General features: G+C 43.5%; 1 protein-coding gene and 1 pseudogene across 1 annotated transcript in view; both read left to right on the plus strand.

Moving 5' to 3' along the window:
• LOC124788389 (gamma-aminobutyric acid receptor alpha-like) overlaps nucleotides 1–18,372 on the plus strand; it is a 253,140-nt gene that overhangs the window by 224,883 nt on the left and 9,885 nt on the right. The window contains exon 8 of the mRNA XM_047255654.1: nucleotides 3,084–3,221. Coding sequence (XP_047111610.1) covers nucleotides 3,084–3,221 — 138 coding nt within the window. The remainder of the gene's footprint in view (nucleotides 1–3,083; nucleotides 3,222–18,372) is intronic.
• Nucleotides 14,188–14,304, plus strand: LOC124790390 (annotated as a pseudogene).

An 18,372-nucleotide genomic window follows, 5' to 3' on the forward strand; every position in this document is an offset into this window, starting at 1 on the left:
CATCAGTTGAGGGAGAACTCAGGACTCGTTCTATTTACGAGGTTCCACTGAAACATTGTAGAAAGCGATAACTGCTCTGGCGATTTCCAGTAAGTGATTTGCAAGTGAACACGTTTTGTGTAGTTTTGTAAGATTTCATCTGATGGTGCAAATAACTTCCAGTTACAAGACATTTCTCTTTTGGTCGTAAACAGATGGTGTCGTAGCTGAATCATTGATTCACATGGTGTACCATTATACAAAAGTGAAGAAAAGTTGACATCCAGTTTTCATTATATGATGATAGTCAATGCAAATCTTGTCTAGAAATTTCGAGCCAAGTTCTTCATGCCTCTGCTACAAGGCCCATGCAGCAGTATTTGAGGAATAGGAAAGAGACAGAATCACATCCTATTAAAGCATGAGCTGGAAGTGTATTCTTACAATTGTCACTCAGATAATTAGCATTTGATTTAATGTCAGCTGTCTTTCCGTCAAAGCTCTTCATAGTAAAAGTAACAGGAAGTGCTCGTTTCCAGTAAATGTATAGTATTAAAGCATACACGTCAATATCTTCACTAACGAATTGGATGATCTTACCAGATTGGAAAATCACGTGTAGAGAATAGGAAAGTAGTGTTAACATAAGCTTTCTCATGGGCGAATGGTGACTAACTTCTTCTTATTCACAAAATGTGCTTGATTACCTCAATATTCGATGGTGCATAGCAAGTCCATAAGCTGTTTCTTATTTCGGATGCTGTTTAAAACAGTATTTGTGTATCAGCACCAGCTGATAAGCGTCTTTCTCGTTCCTGGCGTTTGATAGATGGAATAACATAAGGATCAGAAACAAGGGTATGTGCTGTGGTCTCCTTTCATAACATTTGACATGATGAAGTGGTGGAGGGGAACGTAAAACCCAGTTCGCCATTTCATATGATACATCAAAGCATTGATACAAATGAATTGAGCGTCTGGAGAATTAGCTACTGCAGTAATGACAACACGTTTCTTTAGTCGAACTGTTATTACTGCATTCATCAGTTAATGACAACGGAACTGCAGACAGTTCATATTTAATAACGGCTAACGAATTCATCTCCCTTTGTTGAGAGATAACTATTAAGTGAGCATGTGTCTTCCTCGCATCCCAATATTTTCAATCGCAATCCATTTCTTCGTTGTAGCCAAAATTGTTATTTCTTTATGAATCCCGTCGTAAAGGCCAGTAAGTAATTTATTCTGTCACCAATAGCTACCAAATCGTGAACATTTACTCATTTATCAGCTTTCTGGTCAGTGACCATTTTGACTGTAGTATCTTGTTCAACTAAGAAGGGATGCATGGGTTATGAAAGATCGAATTCTATTTTCTTTTTGTCTCGGGCGTCTAACATTCGTCTACGATTTCGTATTTCTTTATGAGAAGTTACTATTGTTCATCTCGATGTTTCAAGCATTATGTTCACTGACATGCACACTTCATTGCCCGTGTGCTGTCAAAGAACCCATCCAGCTGTCTGACCAGCAGACAGCGTCTTTCCTTCAACACCCTCTTTCGCATTCCCATAGTGGATGTAAGTCTGTTCACCAAACTGGTCAACAGATACACAGTTCCAAAACCCAGGTTTGTATCAACTTACAGGTGCTCCTTCTCATATAAAAATTTTCATATCCTCTGGCACTCTATTTTCCATTTCTAGTACGTGAACTGTCAAATAACTTGTATAATTCTAGTGTCTGGCTGCAAGAAACTATGAATGGATACGTTTTAAGCAAGGCATTTGCAACAACCAGTCCCCTTCTCTGCGCAATATTATGAAGAGATGGATGATTATCACAAGATAAATTTGTAGGATTATATCTAATTGTCTCCAACGTTTTCTCAAGTTTAAACATATTAGAAAGATCAGCAGTGACGAAAGTACGAAAGAAAGCTCTCACTACCATGTGTAAGCCTCTACTGCTCTTAGACATGCTTTGCCTGACAACATATTGGGAACACACATATGTGGAAAAAGCTCAAGTCTATATAATTTTCCTGGGGAATCTGAATCTGCAACACAAAATAAAAAGGGCAGTTTCAGATATTAAAGTTGGGCACCCCCACTCCGCATCTAACAGGGGAGGGGTGTTGGGGAGTGGGGCGGAATGGAGAAATGTCTTTTTCCCACTATGAGTCTAACACATTCTATGAGTCACTTTCTTTGATACAATGCGAAATTCTCGAGGTATTTCAATATCTACAGTAAAAGTTACCGCACCATATGTTATGTAATAAGACAAAATATATGATCTCATAAAAATATATGCTCCAGAGTGCCAAAGTGGCACCCGCCAGAATATGAATTCTTTCATGTTACCTAACATCTGGAAAAAAAACAAGTTTACAGTAAACGTCACGATGTCACTAATTTCCCTATTGATCATTGCTGGACTGTAAGGGAAACTATACATTTTACTATCATATATATTTGTTTTAATTATTAGGTATAAAATGTTCATTGTACCATGCAGTCCTCAGAAAAAATAAAACTATAGCCTGGTATACTGTATAAACAGTATGAAACAAGCTGCTACATATCAAAAATTGTTTTCTATATCAAAAAAGTTAAAGGAAATCACCTGTCAAGAGGAAGAGTTCGTCTTTTATGTAGACCGCAGTCCCCGATCCTTCTAACGTTAACAGGTTTATCCCTCTGTGATACAATATGGTCAGTGCCTTCATGAAGAAAATGTTTCCGATAGTCTACAGAGTCATGATTGTTCCCAGGAGTGCACTTCTTTGCCCTCCAGGGCTTCAAAAATACCAAAATATGGAAACCGCATGTGGAGCGATAGAGACTGCATCGAGCATGTGTAAGGGCTTGCTAGCGAAACTTTTGCAGCGTAGTCGAAACAATTTTTGGCAACATATTGGCACTAAACTGGTAGTCTATTTAAATAAACTAAACTATGATGGAGACTGTGCATCCATAAATTTATTTATAACTGTTTATTTGGAAGTTGTCATGTGTGTTGAGCTCTTGTTGCTGTGAACGATGACGCACCTTGTTCCCTGCCGCTGCTGAGCCGTTGTCGCCGTGCTGTCTCGCCCTCAGTTCGCCGTGGTGCACTACTTCACCAAGTACGGCTCCGGGGAGTGCTACTTCAGCTCCGACCTCAGCTCCGTCTCCAGCTCCGACGAGGAGGACGAGGACACGTGGTCGGCGCGGCGCAGGCGCACCATCGAGCTGCCGGTAAGAATCACCCCAGTACATGCACGCTTGCTTATGTGCTGCTGTTGTAAGTAAATACTACCGAATACGTACTGTTGGGAAAAAATCTTACATACACTTCCAAGGACAAGGCCCCTTTATCGAGAATTGAGGTGACGGGTATTTCTTCATTGTAGCGGTATATGATCACAAATTCAGACCAAATGAAACACATATGTCACAGTAAAGGGTGGTCAGTCAATCGCGTCAATACGCAGCTACCAGCACCCACCACACCCACACCGCTTTGGTGGCAATGCAGGCGTGTATTCTCGCATGTGAACGATCATAAAGATGCAAAATAGCGTCCTGCGATAGACTGTGCCAAGCATCTTGCAACTTTCGTTGCATTTCGGCAATGGTTCTTCCAGGCCCAGGAGAACAAATAAGTTCCTGCTTCATCACTTCCCATATGTGCTAAACTGGCTAGAGAAATGGTGATCTTGCTGATCAGGACAGTTGTCGTACACCACGAAGATGATCTTCGGCCGCAGCAGCCGTATGTGGACGCAGACTGTCTTGTCCCAAAAGCATGCCACATTTGGAACCTGTGTGTGGTAGGTGAATGCGCTTTGGATTTGGCAGCTCACCAGGTCTACCCTATACATGAGGACTTCCCTCACTCGCGTACAGACAGAAAATGTTCTCAGCACTGAAGACAACACAGCGCCATTCCACTCTCCACTCGACTGTTTCACAACACATAAGTAACCGTGCTTGGCCGTGTCGTACTGTCAATGGAAATTTGCGGGAAGGACTACGGGACCAAATTGCTGAGGCCATCGGTCCCAAAGCTTACGCACTACTTAATGTAACTTAAAATAACTTACGCTAAGTACAACACACACACCCATGCCCGAGGGGGGACCTCGAATCTCCGGTGGGGGGGGGGGGGGCGGGGGGGGGGGGGGGTAGTCCGCGCGAACAGTGCAACACGCATAAGACTGAACGGCTACCTCGCGCGGCCTACTGTCAATGGTAGGCTGGCCAGAAGCAGACGCGATCTCAATCCCACCGCAGGCACACTGTTCCCAATGGTCCCTATCCACACATCAGGTGTGACACATTTCGTTCTTGGGTGAAGCTCGGTCCTCAGTGCTACTAGCTCAGGGTGAGTCGGTCTTGACGTGCGCCTGTACTACGCATTTGTCCAGAACACGTCTACGGATGTGGCAATGTCCCACACACCACTGTTGAAAGCAGTTGCACATCACTGACACATTGTGCTCTATATGGAGATCAATTTATCGATATGTCCATCCACCTTCCCGCAGGTTCACATTGCGACTCTGTTCAGTAGGCTGAAGCTGTTCAGCACGAGTAGGCACTCGTTGGTGGGGGTGCGGCTGTACCCTTGAATGAATGTTTCGTGCGCTGTGACTTGTAAACCCATCACTGGGCCGATCTCCTTTCAGGACACCATAAATGCAGAACTGTACTGCATCTGCATTCTGCAGCCCTTCCTAGGTAAACTGAATCAGGACGAGATTGAGAATGCCTGGTTCCAGCAGGATGGGGCGACTGCACACAACGCCTACAAAGCGATGAACTTTTTAAAGGACATCTTCGGTGACCGCATCACCTCTGGAGGAATCTGGTTCACCCGACAGGGCTCCACCGGATAACATTCTATGGGGTACCTTGCAGGGAAAGGCCTATGAAGGCAATCCGCACACCACAGAAAAACTTCAAGCTGCACTGAAACATCGCATTTGGAACATCACTACCGATGTTCTGCACAACGCCTTCAAGATCATGCAGAAACGAGGGCAACTGTGGCTTCAAGTACAAGGGGATCACTTCCAGCATCTCTTATAACTTCCATAACTTTAATACGGCAAGTTATGAACTGCATAGTTACGTAGTGAACACCCTGTATATATAGTTCCTTACCCATGGATGCTACCGCACCTCGATGGAACATATAACTCAATCAATTTTGTGCAGTTCCTCGGGGACATTCTTCGTGTTTCAGGATGCAGCGAAGAGTTAAGTTCTGCCCCACGATGCTTATCAGGATAGCAACGGTATTCCACTCAACCGCTCGATTTCGAAATTCCCCACTACGAGCCAGTACTCTTTCTCTCGTAGCAAAATATTACTTTCGGCTCGAGACACAAGTCCACCCTTAATAGGAGTCTTTATATTTTCTTTTATTTTCTTGTTAATTAAACCAGTAAAATGAGTCCTTATCTTTTACTTTATTTTCCTGTTTATTAAACCAGGTCTCTATGTGGGTTATTCGTAGTTTTAGGACTCGCAATTCCGCGCCATGGCATGGTTCCGCGGCTACACTGCCCGTTGGAAAATGTCCGTCCTCTCGGGAGAAGGAGGGGGGCGGGGGATAGGGATAGTGGGTGGCGGTGAAAAAATTGCCTGTCCGTCCAGAAGCGGCTTTTTCCAGAAGAACACCTCTAAAATCCGCTGCCCTGATGTGAGCCGGAAATTGTTCTCGTCAGACTCCCGCCATGGCTGGCTACGTCTGCCCCAAGCACGGACCACGATTTAGTAACCTTGTAACCTCCCCTCTGTTTTTGTTTCTTAGACCAGCTTCACCTCCCACTCTGTTAAATCCACGCATTACCAAAACTATGTACCCACAAACTGTTATCCAACTTAAACTCGTATACTCACCTTTGACTAAACAGAAACTAATTTGAACTGAACTGTCTCTGACCTGAAAACAGCTCGTCTTTGTATTAAATGCGCAACGAAAGTGAAACAATTATCTAGGCCTAATCAAAATTTCCATCTGCCTCGCATCTTGACAATATTTTTGCAGATTTCTCGATAGCACAACAGGAAACCGCAAGCAGGCAATGACTAAACTAGCTTTCTGTTTCTAAATAAATATTCAAACTGTTGCTTGCAGCAGTGCAAAATGATAAACAGTGGGATCAGGAGAGTAACTATTCCTATGAAATGATATTCAAAGCCAACGAGCGTAGATTGAAGAATGTGTTCAAGAAATTTGAGTAAAACTTTGCGTGATCTCCGCACATAACATTGATCTGAACAATATAATGCTTAACAAAGTGAACAATGATTTAAAAAGGGTACGATGTTAACATAGAATTTCTGTAGAAATCAAACAGCTTAATCAATTAATATGTTAATGCATGACTCGGGGAAGTGGGGTGGTCTTTCCCTCAGATATGAGCATGTTAACTAGCTGAAAATAATCAGTCTTAGCTGCGCATTGCTGCAGTCTTACCTCAAACTTCTTCTCTTAAAAAATAATAACATTATACCAAATTTTGTATCTTTTCCCTTTCTAATATATAAATCTCATTCATACTTGCTGTCCTGTTCGATCAATCTTTTTTCATCTAACATATACAATCACAAGTCAGCACAGCTCTACTGAATACTCTTCAATTAAGAATGTATCAGATTGCGCAGAGCAAAGACTGTGCCACGATAAAACCAAAGATTGTGTAACAGTAACGAAACTTGTTCTCTCTCTGATGTGCACATCCATACATACAAAAATAAAAAAATACATGACCACCTTACAACCTTAGTCCACCTACTGTGACGGCAATGTAAAAAGGCCCTATATACACTATGTGATCACAAGTATCCGGACACCACCAAAAACAGACGTTTTTCATATTAGGTGCATTGCGCTGCCACCTACTGCCAGGTACTCCTTTATCAGTGACCTCAGCAGTCATTAGACTTCGTTAGGGAGCAGAATGGGGCGCTCCGACGAACTCACGGACTTCGAACGTGGTCAGGTGATTGGGTGTCACTTGTGTGATACGTCTGTACGCAAGATTTCCACACTCATAAACATCCGTAGGTCCACCGGTTCCGATGTGATAGTGAAGTGGAAACGTGTGACAGAGACCGCCGACAGTTGAAGAGGGACGTAATATGTAACAGGCAGACATCTATCCAGACCATCACACAGGAATTCCAAACTGCATCATGATCCAGTGCAAGTACTATGACAATTAGGCGGGAGGTGAGATAACAGATGCCATGGTCGAGCGGCTGCTCATAAGCCACACATCACGCCGGTAAATGCCAAACGGCGCCTCGCTTGGTGTAAGAAGCGTAAACATTGGACGATTGAACAGAGGAAAAGCTTTGTTTGAAGTGACGAATCACGGTACGCAATGTGGCGATTCGATTGCAGGGTGTAGGTATGGCGAATGCCCCGTGAACGTCATCTGCCAGCGTGTTTAGTGCCAACAGGAAAATTGGGAGGTGGTGGTGTTATGGTGTGGTGGTGTCTTTCATGGAGGAGGCTTGCACCCCTTGTTGTTTTGCGTGGCACTACCACAACACAGGCCTACATTGATGTTTTAAGCACCTTCTTCTCACCTTCTTAAGCAACTTGAAGAGCAATTCGGGGATGGCTATTGCATCTTTCAACACGATCGAGCACCTGTTCTTAATGCACGGCCTGTTGTGGAGTGGTTGCACGAAAATAACATCCCTGTAATGGTCTGGCATGCCCAGAGACCTGATATGAGTCCTACAGAACACCTTTGCGACGTTTTGGAACGCCAACTTGGTGTCAGGTCTCAACGACCGACATCACTACCTTTCCTCAGTGCAGCACTCCGTGAAGATTGGCTGCCATTCGTTAAGAAACCTTCCAGCTCCTGACTGAACGGATGCCTGCGAGAGTGGAAGCTGTCATCAAGGCTAAGGGAGTGGAAGCTGTCATCAAGGCTAAGGGGGGGGGGGGGGGGGGGCAACACCATATTAATTTACAGCCTTACGGATGGAAGGCACCACGAACTCAAAAGTCATTTTCAACCAGGTGTCCAGATACCTTTGATCACATAGTGTATGTGTCAGCTATTACGTTGTTACTCTAGCGCGAATGACACAATGGGGGACGCTAAAGTATTAAGAGTTTACCCTGTTTTGATCAGTCACCACGTATAGTGTAACACGTTTAGGTCATTTTCAGATCTCACTAAACAGTCACTTTCTTTGTCCCCCCATTGGTATTCATGAGGTCTTGTCGATTTTATGTGCTGTGAAAAGACGCGAAATTGCTTCGTGCTCTGTACTGAAAAAGAGGCTCGTAAAACTGTTAAAATGTGGCTTTTTCCCGTTTCATTCACTCATGGAGCGAGGGAAAAATGACAGTTTAAGCACCTCTGTGTGCGCTGCAATTCAAGTAACCTTCTCCTCTCCATCCCTATGGTATCGGTTCGTAGCAGCTGGTAGTACTCGTATATTCCTAGAGTCATCAATCAAAGCCGGTTCGTGAAACTTTGTAAGTGGGCTTTCTTGGGCTGGTTTACGGCTGTCTTCCAGAGAGTGTCAGTTCAGTTTCCCCAGCACTTCTGTTACACTCTGCCACTAGTCCCAGCAAACCTGTCAGTATTTGTACTGCCCTTCCCTCTAAACGTTCAATATTCCCTGTTATTCTTATTTGATATTGGTCCGACATACTTGAGCAGCATTCTAGGCTGGTTCACAGAATTATTTGTAAGCAGTCTGCTATGGCGAATGATTGCATTTCCGTAGCATTCTGCGCTTAATCTCTTCCAGGTGGTTTTTGATAAAAAGAAGACCTGTCACTACTAATACGGTAGATCTACATCGAAGATTCTGTGTCCAGTTTGTTAGGTACGCAGAATTAAAAACAGAAAAGACGCGAACTGCCTGTTCTTGGGATTACCGTATTTTACGGACTATAAGAGGCACCTTAATTTTTAATCGTGTTTTTTATGATATTTTTCCCATTTTTATTATTAATGTACGGAGCAAGATTTTAAAAATTTCTTAGTATATAAAAACGAACACCTTTAAAATCCCTAAAAAGCGTCATCCTAACTTTCTTCTTCTTCCTCTTCGTTGTTATCGTTGTCCTCTTCATACGTAAGATAGTCTTCACTGCAATTGCGAGCATTACTTACGCCGCACTTCTTCAAAGATTTAACAATTATGTCTTCTCTGACTATTGACCACGACTGTTTTATTCACTGACACACTTGTTCGACTGCAGGTTGTTTTAAATCTACCTTCATGTTGAGTGTTCATCCATCATTTACTTGTTCCATTCCTCTCTCATATAAAACTGACAGTTGAATCCAGTGTAGCCAGAGAGAGATAAGTTTGCCGGGGCATCGAATATATGGCTATTTTTAAGACCGGAGGAAATTTTAAATCTAGTAATGCAGATTTTTATATTAATCTTTTATGAATATCTGTGGCAATTTTTCGAAGAAAAAGTCCGCCTTATAGTCCATAAAACACGATATTTATGATATATTTTACGCAGGTAACACGTCCTGTGACTGCTGGAGGTTTTTCTGCTGCTGTTTCTCTTTCCCTTTCCAATTGAGCTGTTGCAAGGCCTACTAAGGAGTTTTGCCTTATTGTCACTCTCATCACACACTATTTTCCTACTGTTCTTCGATTTATTTAAGAGGATTTCATCATTGGGGGTCGTACAGTAGCTGGAATGATGCCACTTTTTTCTCTGCTCCTCTTATACAGGATAATCCAGTGACGATGTTACGAATTTTCAGGGATGATGGAGAAGGGTAAATGTATCAATGTGAGGCAGGAGACGGTGTCCGAAAACGAAACAGTCAAAGGTTGAAAGTGAAAAACGTTCTTATACCTCTGACAATGGAATACACGTATCGGTATTGTTGTTGCTAAGATTGTAGAGTAGTCAGTAGTTTCAGAGGCAATAGTATGGATCAGAACAGGGTAAAAACGTCTAGTAAACATTGGCTCTAAAAAGGGCAGCTAAGGAGCCGTCAACACTTGTGCATCTTCGCTTCTGTGAAACACTTCTCTTCTACTGAATAAGTGCCCATAGTTCTTAAGGTATGCATTTTAGAGCTCATAATTACCGGACAGTTTTCTCTTGTTTCGGTTCGTACAACTCCTCTAAAAATGTGGAAGCCGAGGAGCGTTCAGTGGAAGAGTCGTGTTTCGCAGTATCGAAGATGAACAACTTTTCATAGCACCTAAGGTATGCATTTTACAAGGCAATGTTTTTCTTATTTCTGAAAGTTGCCTACCTTACAGTCCAAGCAGTAGTAGTACCAGTAAGTGTGTTACACTGTCAGAGGTAACTTTCGACTCGGACGTTTCCGGACCAGCGTTGCTGCATTTACCCTTCTCCGTCATTCCTGAAAATCTGTAACATAATCACAGAGCCATCCTGTGTACTTTCCTCACCGCGTCACATACCATTGCAACGCAACCACGCGCCTTTCGGTGTCCCGGTGGACAACGGTCATACTCTCTTGGCCCATGAGTGCATTTCTTGTGCGGACCTAGTGTCCTATAAACACATTATCAATAGATCCTACCCCGTGACAGTAATTAAGATTTTAGCAAGGTTTCCCTAGTTTATCAGGCAAATGTCAGAACTGGAGATCCCCAACATATACTGAAGTGAGAATAGCTTTGTTGCACTCCCAGCTCATTGTCATTTCCTGATGAGAATTGAAAGTTGTCCGACAGCCAGACGGTACCACATGAGAAGGACACGAACGAAATGAATCGCCCCCAGCCACTAATGCCAGCTCTACAAACAGGGACTCTCCCTTCTCGCTGCAATAGCTCCTCAGTTGGATTCCTTTCCCCAGATTATCGGAAATCGAGCCTGAGACTTATGTGTCAGTCGGCAGCCCCACCGACCACTACACCACAAACTCGGTTTACAGTACTTTGCTACCTGCATTCTTTTTCTTTTCTTTTCTCATGCAACGTCACACAGACCCAGGAATGGACTGTGTGGGGACACAGTACTGGCTGGACAAGAATGTGGCAGCGTTGCTGAAGCATCAATGCTCCATTCAGCTCTAATCATTCGCTAAACGCGCGTGAAAACGGTAATAACACAATAACCAGCAGTTTGAAGCTAGAATCTCCAACATAAAAGAACCATGTGTCCAGAACTGGACTTCTGTGAAGTGGTCAAACAGCTCATCCCGCCGTGGGGCTCGGAAACGAACAGCGACTAACCAACTGCCTGCCCTGAGCGTACCTGAACTATCGGATTCGTCTTTTACTACGGATTTGGCGTTGCCTTCACAATCAACGGTGGTGTGCATCAGGCGCGATGGCAGATTAATGACGGGAAGTTGTAGCATAACTGTACTTAAACAAAAGTCGACTACAAACTCAATTAAATACTGTTAGAAATATAATAAAAACAGTCTACCGCATAAAATATTTTATTTTAGAGACTGTTACAGGTTTCGATCACTATCTGTTGATCCTCAACCGTTACATGCTCTCTAAATGGAGTAACACGAAACTTATTAGAGGACACATGAAGATCAACAAACAGTAAAGAAATATACACATCTACAACATAATCAAAAGAAGAGACACCCTAGCTGATTGTCGGAGCTGTTGGTATTGAGCCATTGAGTACTAACTATTCTAGGGTGGTATGAAGAGACGTCGCATATGCAGCGAGAGCTCCGCCCACAGTTTGCACTAGTATGTCAGTGACAGTCAACTGCCGTTAAATACGAGTAAAATCAGAAAAAATAAAATTGTAATATGAGAAATTTGGCCCACAACCACAGTCATGTAATTATAAAGAACTTACAAGAACGTAACCGGTAACGATGGCAACATTATGAAGATCGATATGTACTGACTGCGGCCTTGCCGCAGTGGTAACACCGGTTCCCGTCAGATCACCGAAGTTAAGCGCTGTCGGGTTGAGCTAGCACTTGAATCCGTGATCATCCGGTCCGCCCAGCGCTGTTGTCAAGCGGGGTGCAGTCGACCCTTGTGAGGCAAACTGACGAGATACTTGATTGAGAAGTAGCTGCTTCAGTCCCGGAAACTGACATAAGGCCGGGAGAGCGGTGTGCTGACAACATGCCCCTCCAAATCCGTATCCAGTGACGCCTGTGGGCTGAGGATGACACGGGCGCCAGTGGGTACCTTTCGGCCTTCATGGCCTGTGCGGGAGGAGTTTAGTTTTAGTTATATGTTCTGATTTTCAGTCAAAGGGGCAGAACTGTGGCTTATTATTATTGACTCTGCACGTAATCATCATTATATACAAATGAGTTAATCGTATTTTTTATACTTATTATGTATTTACATAAATTTTTCAGTGTTGTGTATATTTTCATGTGTCTTTTAACAACTTTCATGTTACTCCATTCACAGAATATGTAATAGTCTGAGGATGATAAGACATTTATCGAACCGGTCACCGTTTTTAAAAGAAAATATTTTATGCGGTCTAGACTGTTTTTATTATACCTTTAGTAGTGTTTTATGACCAATGACACATCCTAAAATGATTTTTAAAATTATCTTAATTAAATATGCATACTTTGTTAAAAGACCCAGAAACATATTAAAAATGAAGCTAACACGATAGAAAACGGTAAATAGGCACCGAAATTGGTGACAAAAGGGCATGGATACCAGACAGCTGTTAGAGGTATGGAACACAACCCTCGGTCAACCAAGAATAGCTCCAAACATAATTTATCAGAGGAGACATACAAAATGAAGTAAGATGAGACGCAATTGAGGGCAGGTGAGAGAATGTCTAATGAAGACACTTGGAGACAGAATGTAGCGATGATAATTACGAATTGCAGACCGTAATTCCAGATGACCTGATTGTCAGAAATAGTGAAGAACAGTTCATTTATTGTTTCTCGGAGTAACTGGCAACGTTTCAGCGATTTTCTGGTACCTGTAGCACAGCTGAACTGTCTCAACATGTCGCCTATACGGTATCAAAAAATGGTTCAAATGGCACTGAGTACTATGGGACTCAACTGCTGAGGTCATCAGTCCCCTAGAACTTAGAACTAGTTAAACCTAACTAACCTAAAGACATGACGCACATCCATGTTCGAGGCAGGATTCGAACCTGCGACCGTAGCGGTCTCGCGGTTCCAGACTGCAGCGCCTAGAACCGCACGGCCACTTCGGCCGGCTATACGGTATCAACATGTGGCCAGGTGACTAGCTGTTCAAGCCATGGAAACGCTTCTTGACTGCAAAGCATTCGGGCCCCACTGAGGCAGAGCTCTTGCTGTAGGGATTATACAAAACGTCGGGTTTCGAAGAAGACAGCCAAATGTGTAGAGGTTACCGTCTACATCGCCATCATTATTGTGCTTATTTCAAAAGTTTCGGGGCTGGCGTGTTAGTAGCGTGCTGCACACCGACTTCTTTTAACGGCCAGAAAAGCTGCCCTGGCACCTATGTCGTTTGTTCACGTGCGAAGGCCCTTTCAGTCAAAGCACAAAGGACTCCTTTACTACGGACATAGACGCCTACTAACTTCTGAATAAATGCAGTTAAGGTCGGGAGAAATTATGGACAATATCTCTGTACCGGGGATTCATATATATTAACGAACGAAAAAAAAAACAATAAACAGTTCACCTTGCGCCGCTTACAGGTTGCCTATCTGGTGGATTCCAGGGGAATCTAAAATGTGGTTTTTAGTACTTTGCGTAATTATTGACAGAATTTTAAAAAATTAAATGCTGTCACAATGTATCAGGATGTATAATCTTATGTTAATAATTTTACACTATAAGAAAAGTTAGAAAGCCTGTGTTTGTCTTGACGGAGCGCAACTGATGGCCCACAAATACCCGTAATTTATTCATACAGTGTTTGAGGACGAGAGTACTTATCGGCCTGCAATAAAGATTACACATAATTTCTAACCTCTACCAAACTTTTTCTCGCTGACACACTAACAAAAAATGAAAGAAAAATCGTTTAGCGCTTAATGCAATTATGCCGTTCATGGAGTAAGACTTCGGCATCAGGTGTCACTTTTTAATTCATTATTTGTTTAGTATTAACATTATTCGAAACACTTTTGCAGACAGATTCCACAGATACCACTGAACGTACCGGCAAAATTATATCATTTTATGATGCATAGTTCAGGAGCTATGACGCCTTAAACACTGAGATGCGTGAAAAACTTGCTTTCATTAAAGGACATGGCAACGGCCTTGTCGCAGTGGATACACCGGTTCCCATGAGATCACCGAAGTTAAGCGCTGTCGGGCGTGGCCGGCACTTGGTTGGGTGACCATCCAGCCGCCACGCGCTGTTGCCATTTTTCGGGGTGCACTCAGCCTCGTGATGCCAATTGAGGAGCTACTAGACCGAATAATAGCGGCTCCGGTCACAGAAAACCATCATAACGACCGGGAGAGCGGTGTGCTGACCACACGCCCCTCCTATTCGCATCCTCATCTGAGGATGACATGGCGGTCGGACGGTCCCGATGGGCCACTTGTGGCCTGAAGACGGAGTGCTTAAAGGATATAATTTGTTAAATAATCAGACGTGTGAAGCTGTTATATACAGGGCACTTCCATTCCTTCAAGATTATGGCAGGGGGGGGGGGAGGGTTGTTGGTAACTGTTTATGTGTCATCCGACCCCTGCCCTCAAAACGCGCGTGCTATCACGAGTCAAATTATACAGCGTGAACCTTAATAAAACCGACAAACTGTTGCAACAGATTCCTGACTGTAAATGGATGAAAAGATGTCATCTGAACATGTGCCCGAAAATGGACGGTATGCGTGCACCAACAACAAATCGTCTCGGAACACAGTACGGAGCTGCATCACATCCACGTCACAACAGATGTAAAAAATGGCCTCCATCGGACTGCAGGTGATAGGGGTAGTATTGGTTGTCACACAGGATACACATAATCGTACTTTGGGCCGCGCGGGGTAGCCGCCCGGTCTCAGGCGTCTTGTCACGTTTCTCGCGGCTACCCCTATCGGATGTTCGAGTCCTCCTTCGGCCATGGGTGTGTGTGTTGTGCTTAGCGTAAGTTAGTTTTAGTTAGATTAAGTAGTGTGCAAGTCTATGGACCGATGACCTCAGCAGTTTGGTCCCATAGAAGATTACCACGAATTTCCAAACAAAATTTCCTTACTTTGGCGTTTACCATGTTGTTAGACCTTTTGCCTGGAGCTTGTTCTAGGGTTCGTCTCAATATCCTGTAGAACCTGGTCCTCCAAATCTGATATATGCACAGACCTTCACCTCTCTGCACGTTCGCCTGTCTGAAAGGACCCATGGTCGCACAAGCGACCAAAAAAAAACTTAAAATGTGTGATGTGGTTGGTGTCTGGGGCAGTAATTGTTTTGGTATAGCCGTGCTGCCGCTCGACCGTTTCTGTCCGCCTAAGCATCATCTCGGCTGGTTCCCGACATGAATACCGGACCATTCTGCTGCTTGCAGTACGCTGCGTCAATCACACAGTCTGCAACACACAAGGAAGAAACTGCACGTGGCCAGAGGAAGTGTCATTTGTCAGAGCATCCTCCGTGGCACTTATGCGTTTCTGGACACATGTTGATAGAAACTTTTTTCCTCCATTTACAGAATCCGTCTCTGCAGCTTGTCGATTTTATTAATGTTCACCAAGTATAAGGGGCAGTCAAATGAAAACGAGACCGATGGAAAAAATGTAACTTATCTGTTTATTATTTCAAGAGTAATCTAACACATTTATCCTACTGTGAAACTAGATGGTTAGTGCCTTCATGGAAAAACGTTTTTGGTTCCTACAGAACCATGATTGTACTGAGGCGCACACCACTTCGTACGAAGCAAATCGGCGTCTTCCTTTAGGGCTCCAGATATAAGGAAATCACGTGGAGAGTGATCGCAGGCTGTGTAACGGCTTCCCAGCTAAACTTCGTGAACGTGATCGAAACAACCTCGGCAGCATGTGGGCGGCCCCATTTTCATATGTTTGGAACTCTGAAAAATGACAGCCGGGGCCGTTAATTTGCTTCGGACGAAAAAGTGCACGCTGGGTTACAATCACGATCCCGCAGGCAACAGCAAAAATTTTTCCATGAAGGCACTGACACCGCTGTTTCACCGTGGCAAAAATGTATTAACAGTTATGGCCATTACTTTTGAAATAATAAAGAGTTCATTTACCATTTTACTGCCTGTCTCGATTTCATCTGAATGCTCCAAATACGCAAAGTCATACGGTAATACCAATGCTAGCATTAAAGACATGTTATTACCTTCTGATTTTTGTGTTTTTGTCCCAATTCGGTGCACGGTCGGCCTGCTTATTACCGGATTTGGTAGGTTTAGTTTATGAGCTGGCAGGATACGTTTGCTGTCGCCACCTTTAACCCCCTGGGATGGAATATGTGCACCCCAGTTGTTGGCGTGTAGTGTTAATCATGTGGAAGTGGGCGAAAGTTTTCTAAATGTTTGCGCAAACTTGTAAATGAGGTGGGAAATGGATGCTTGCGACATATACAGGGTCGTCCATTGATACTGACCGGGCCTAATATCTCACGAAATAAGCATGAAGCGAAAAAACTACAAAGAACGATACTCGTCTAGCTTGAAGGTGGAAACCAGATGGCGCTATGGTTGGCTCGCTAGATGGCTCTGCCATAGGTCAAACGGTTATCATCTGAGTTTTTTTAAATAGGAACCCCCATTTTTTATTACATATTCGTGTAGTACGTAAAGAAATATGAATGTTTTGGTTGGACCACTTTTTTCCCTTTGTGATAGATTGCGCTGTAATACTCACAAACGTATCAGTACGCGGTATCACGTAACATTCCGCCAGTGCGGACTGTATTTGCTTCGTGATACATTACACGTGTTAAAATGGACTGTTTACCAATTGTGGGAAGCGTCGTTATCGTGTTGATCAATTGTGATCAAAATGCCGAACGGGCGTGTGCTATGTATGCTGCTCGCTATCCTGGACATCATCTAAGTGTCCGAACTGTTCGCCGAATACTTACGTTGTTTAAGGAAACAGGAAGTGTTGAGCCACATGTGAAACGTCAACCATTACTTGCAACAAATGTAGGTGTTGTAGCTGCTGTCGGGGCTAATCCGCACATCAGTAGCTGACAAATTGCGCAAGAATCGGGAATCTCAAAAACGCCGGTGTTGAGAATGCTACAACATCCATTGTTCCCGTACCATATTTCTATTCACCAGGAATTGCATGGCGACGACTTTGAACGTCGTGTACAGTTCTGCCACTGAGCACAAGAGAAATCACGGGACGATAACAGATTTTTAGGACGCGTTCTACTTAGCGACGAAGCGTCATTCGCCAACAGCGGTAACGTAAACCAGCATAATACGCACTATTGGGCAACGGAAAATCCACGATGGCTGCGACAAGTGTAACTTCAGCGACCTTGGCGGGTTAAAGTATGGTGCGGCATTATGGGAAGAAGGATAATTGGCTTTCATTACATCGATGGCAATCTAAATGGTACAATGATGCTGATTTGCTACGTAAAGTTCTACCTGTGTTACTACAAGATATTTCACTGCATGACAGAATGGCGATGTACGTCCAACATGATGGATGTTCGGCACATAGCTCGCGTGCGGTTGAAGCGGTATTGAATAGCATATTTCATGACAGGTGGATTGATCGTCGAAGCACCATACCGTGGGTCCCACGTTCACCGGATCTGGCGTCCCCGGATTTCTTTGTGTGGGGAAAGTTGAAGGATATTTGCTATCGTGATCCACCGACAACGTCTGACAACATGCGTCAATGCATGTGCGAACATTACGGAAGGCGAACTACTCGCTGTTGAGAGGAATGTCGTTACATGTATTCCCAAATGCATTGAGGTTGGCGGACATCATTTTGAGCTTTTATCGCATTAATGTGGTATTTACAGGTAATCACGCAGTAACAGCATGCGTTCTGAGAAATGATAAGTTCACAAAGGGACATGTATCACATTGGAAGAACCGAAATAAAATGTTCAAACGTCCCTGCGTTCTGTATTTTAATTTAATAAACCTACCTGTTACCAACTGTTTGTCTAAAATTGTGAGTCATATGTTTGTGACCATTACAGTGCCATCAATCACAAAGCGAAAAAAGTAGTCCGACTAAAACATTCATATTTCTTTACGTACTACACGAATATGTAATAAAAAACGCGGTTGATATCCGTTTGACCTACGGCAGCGCCATCTAGCGGGGAAATCATAGCGCCATCTGGTTTTCCCCTTCAAACTAGGCAAGTTTCACCCTTTGTAGTTTTTTCGTCTGACGCTTATTTCGTGAGATATTTGGCCCGTTAATGGACCACCCTGTTCACCTGCGGGTTGTGGAAAACCGCCTAAAAACGATATC

The sequence above is a fragment of the Schistocerca piceifrons genome, chromosome 3 (assembly GCF_021461385.2).
Source record: "Schistocerca piceifrons isolate TAMUIC-IGC-003096 chromosome 3, iqSchPice1.1, whole genome shotgun sequence".
NCBI classification, from domain to species: domain Eukaryota; kingdom Metazoa; phylum Arthropoda; class Insecta; order Orthoptera; family Acrididae; genus Schistocerca; species Schistocerca piceifrons.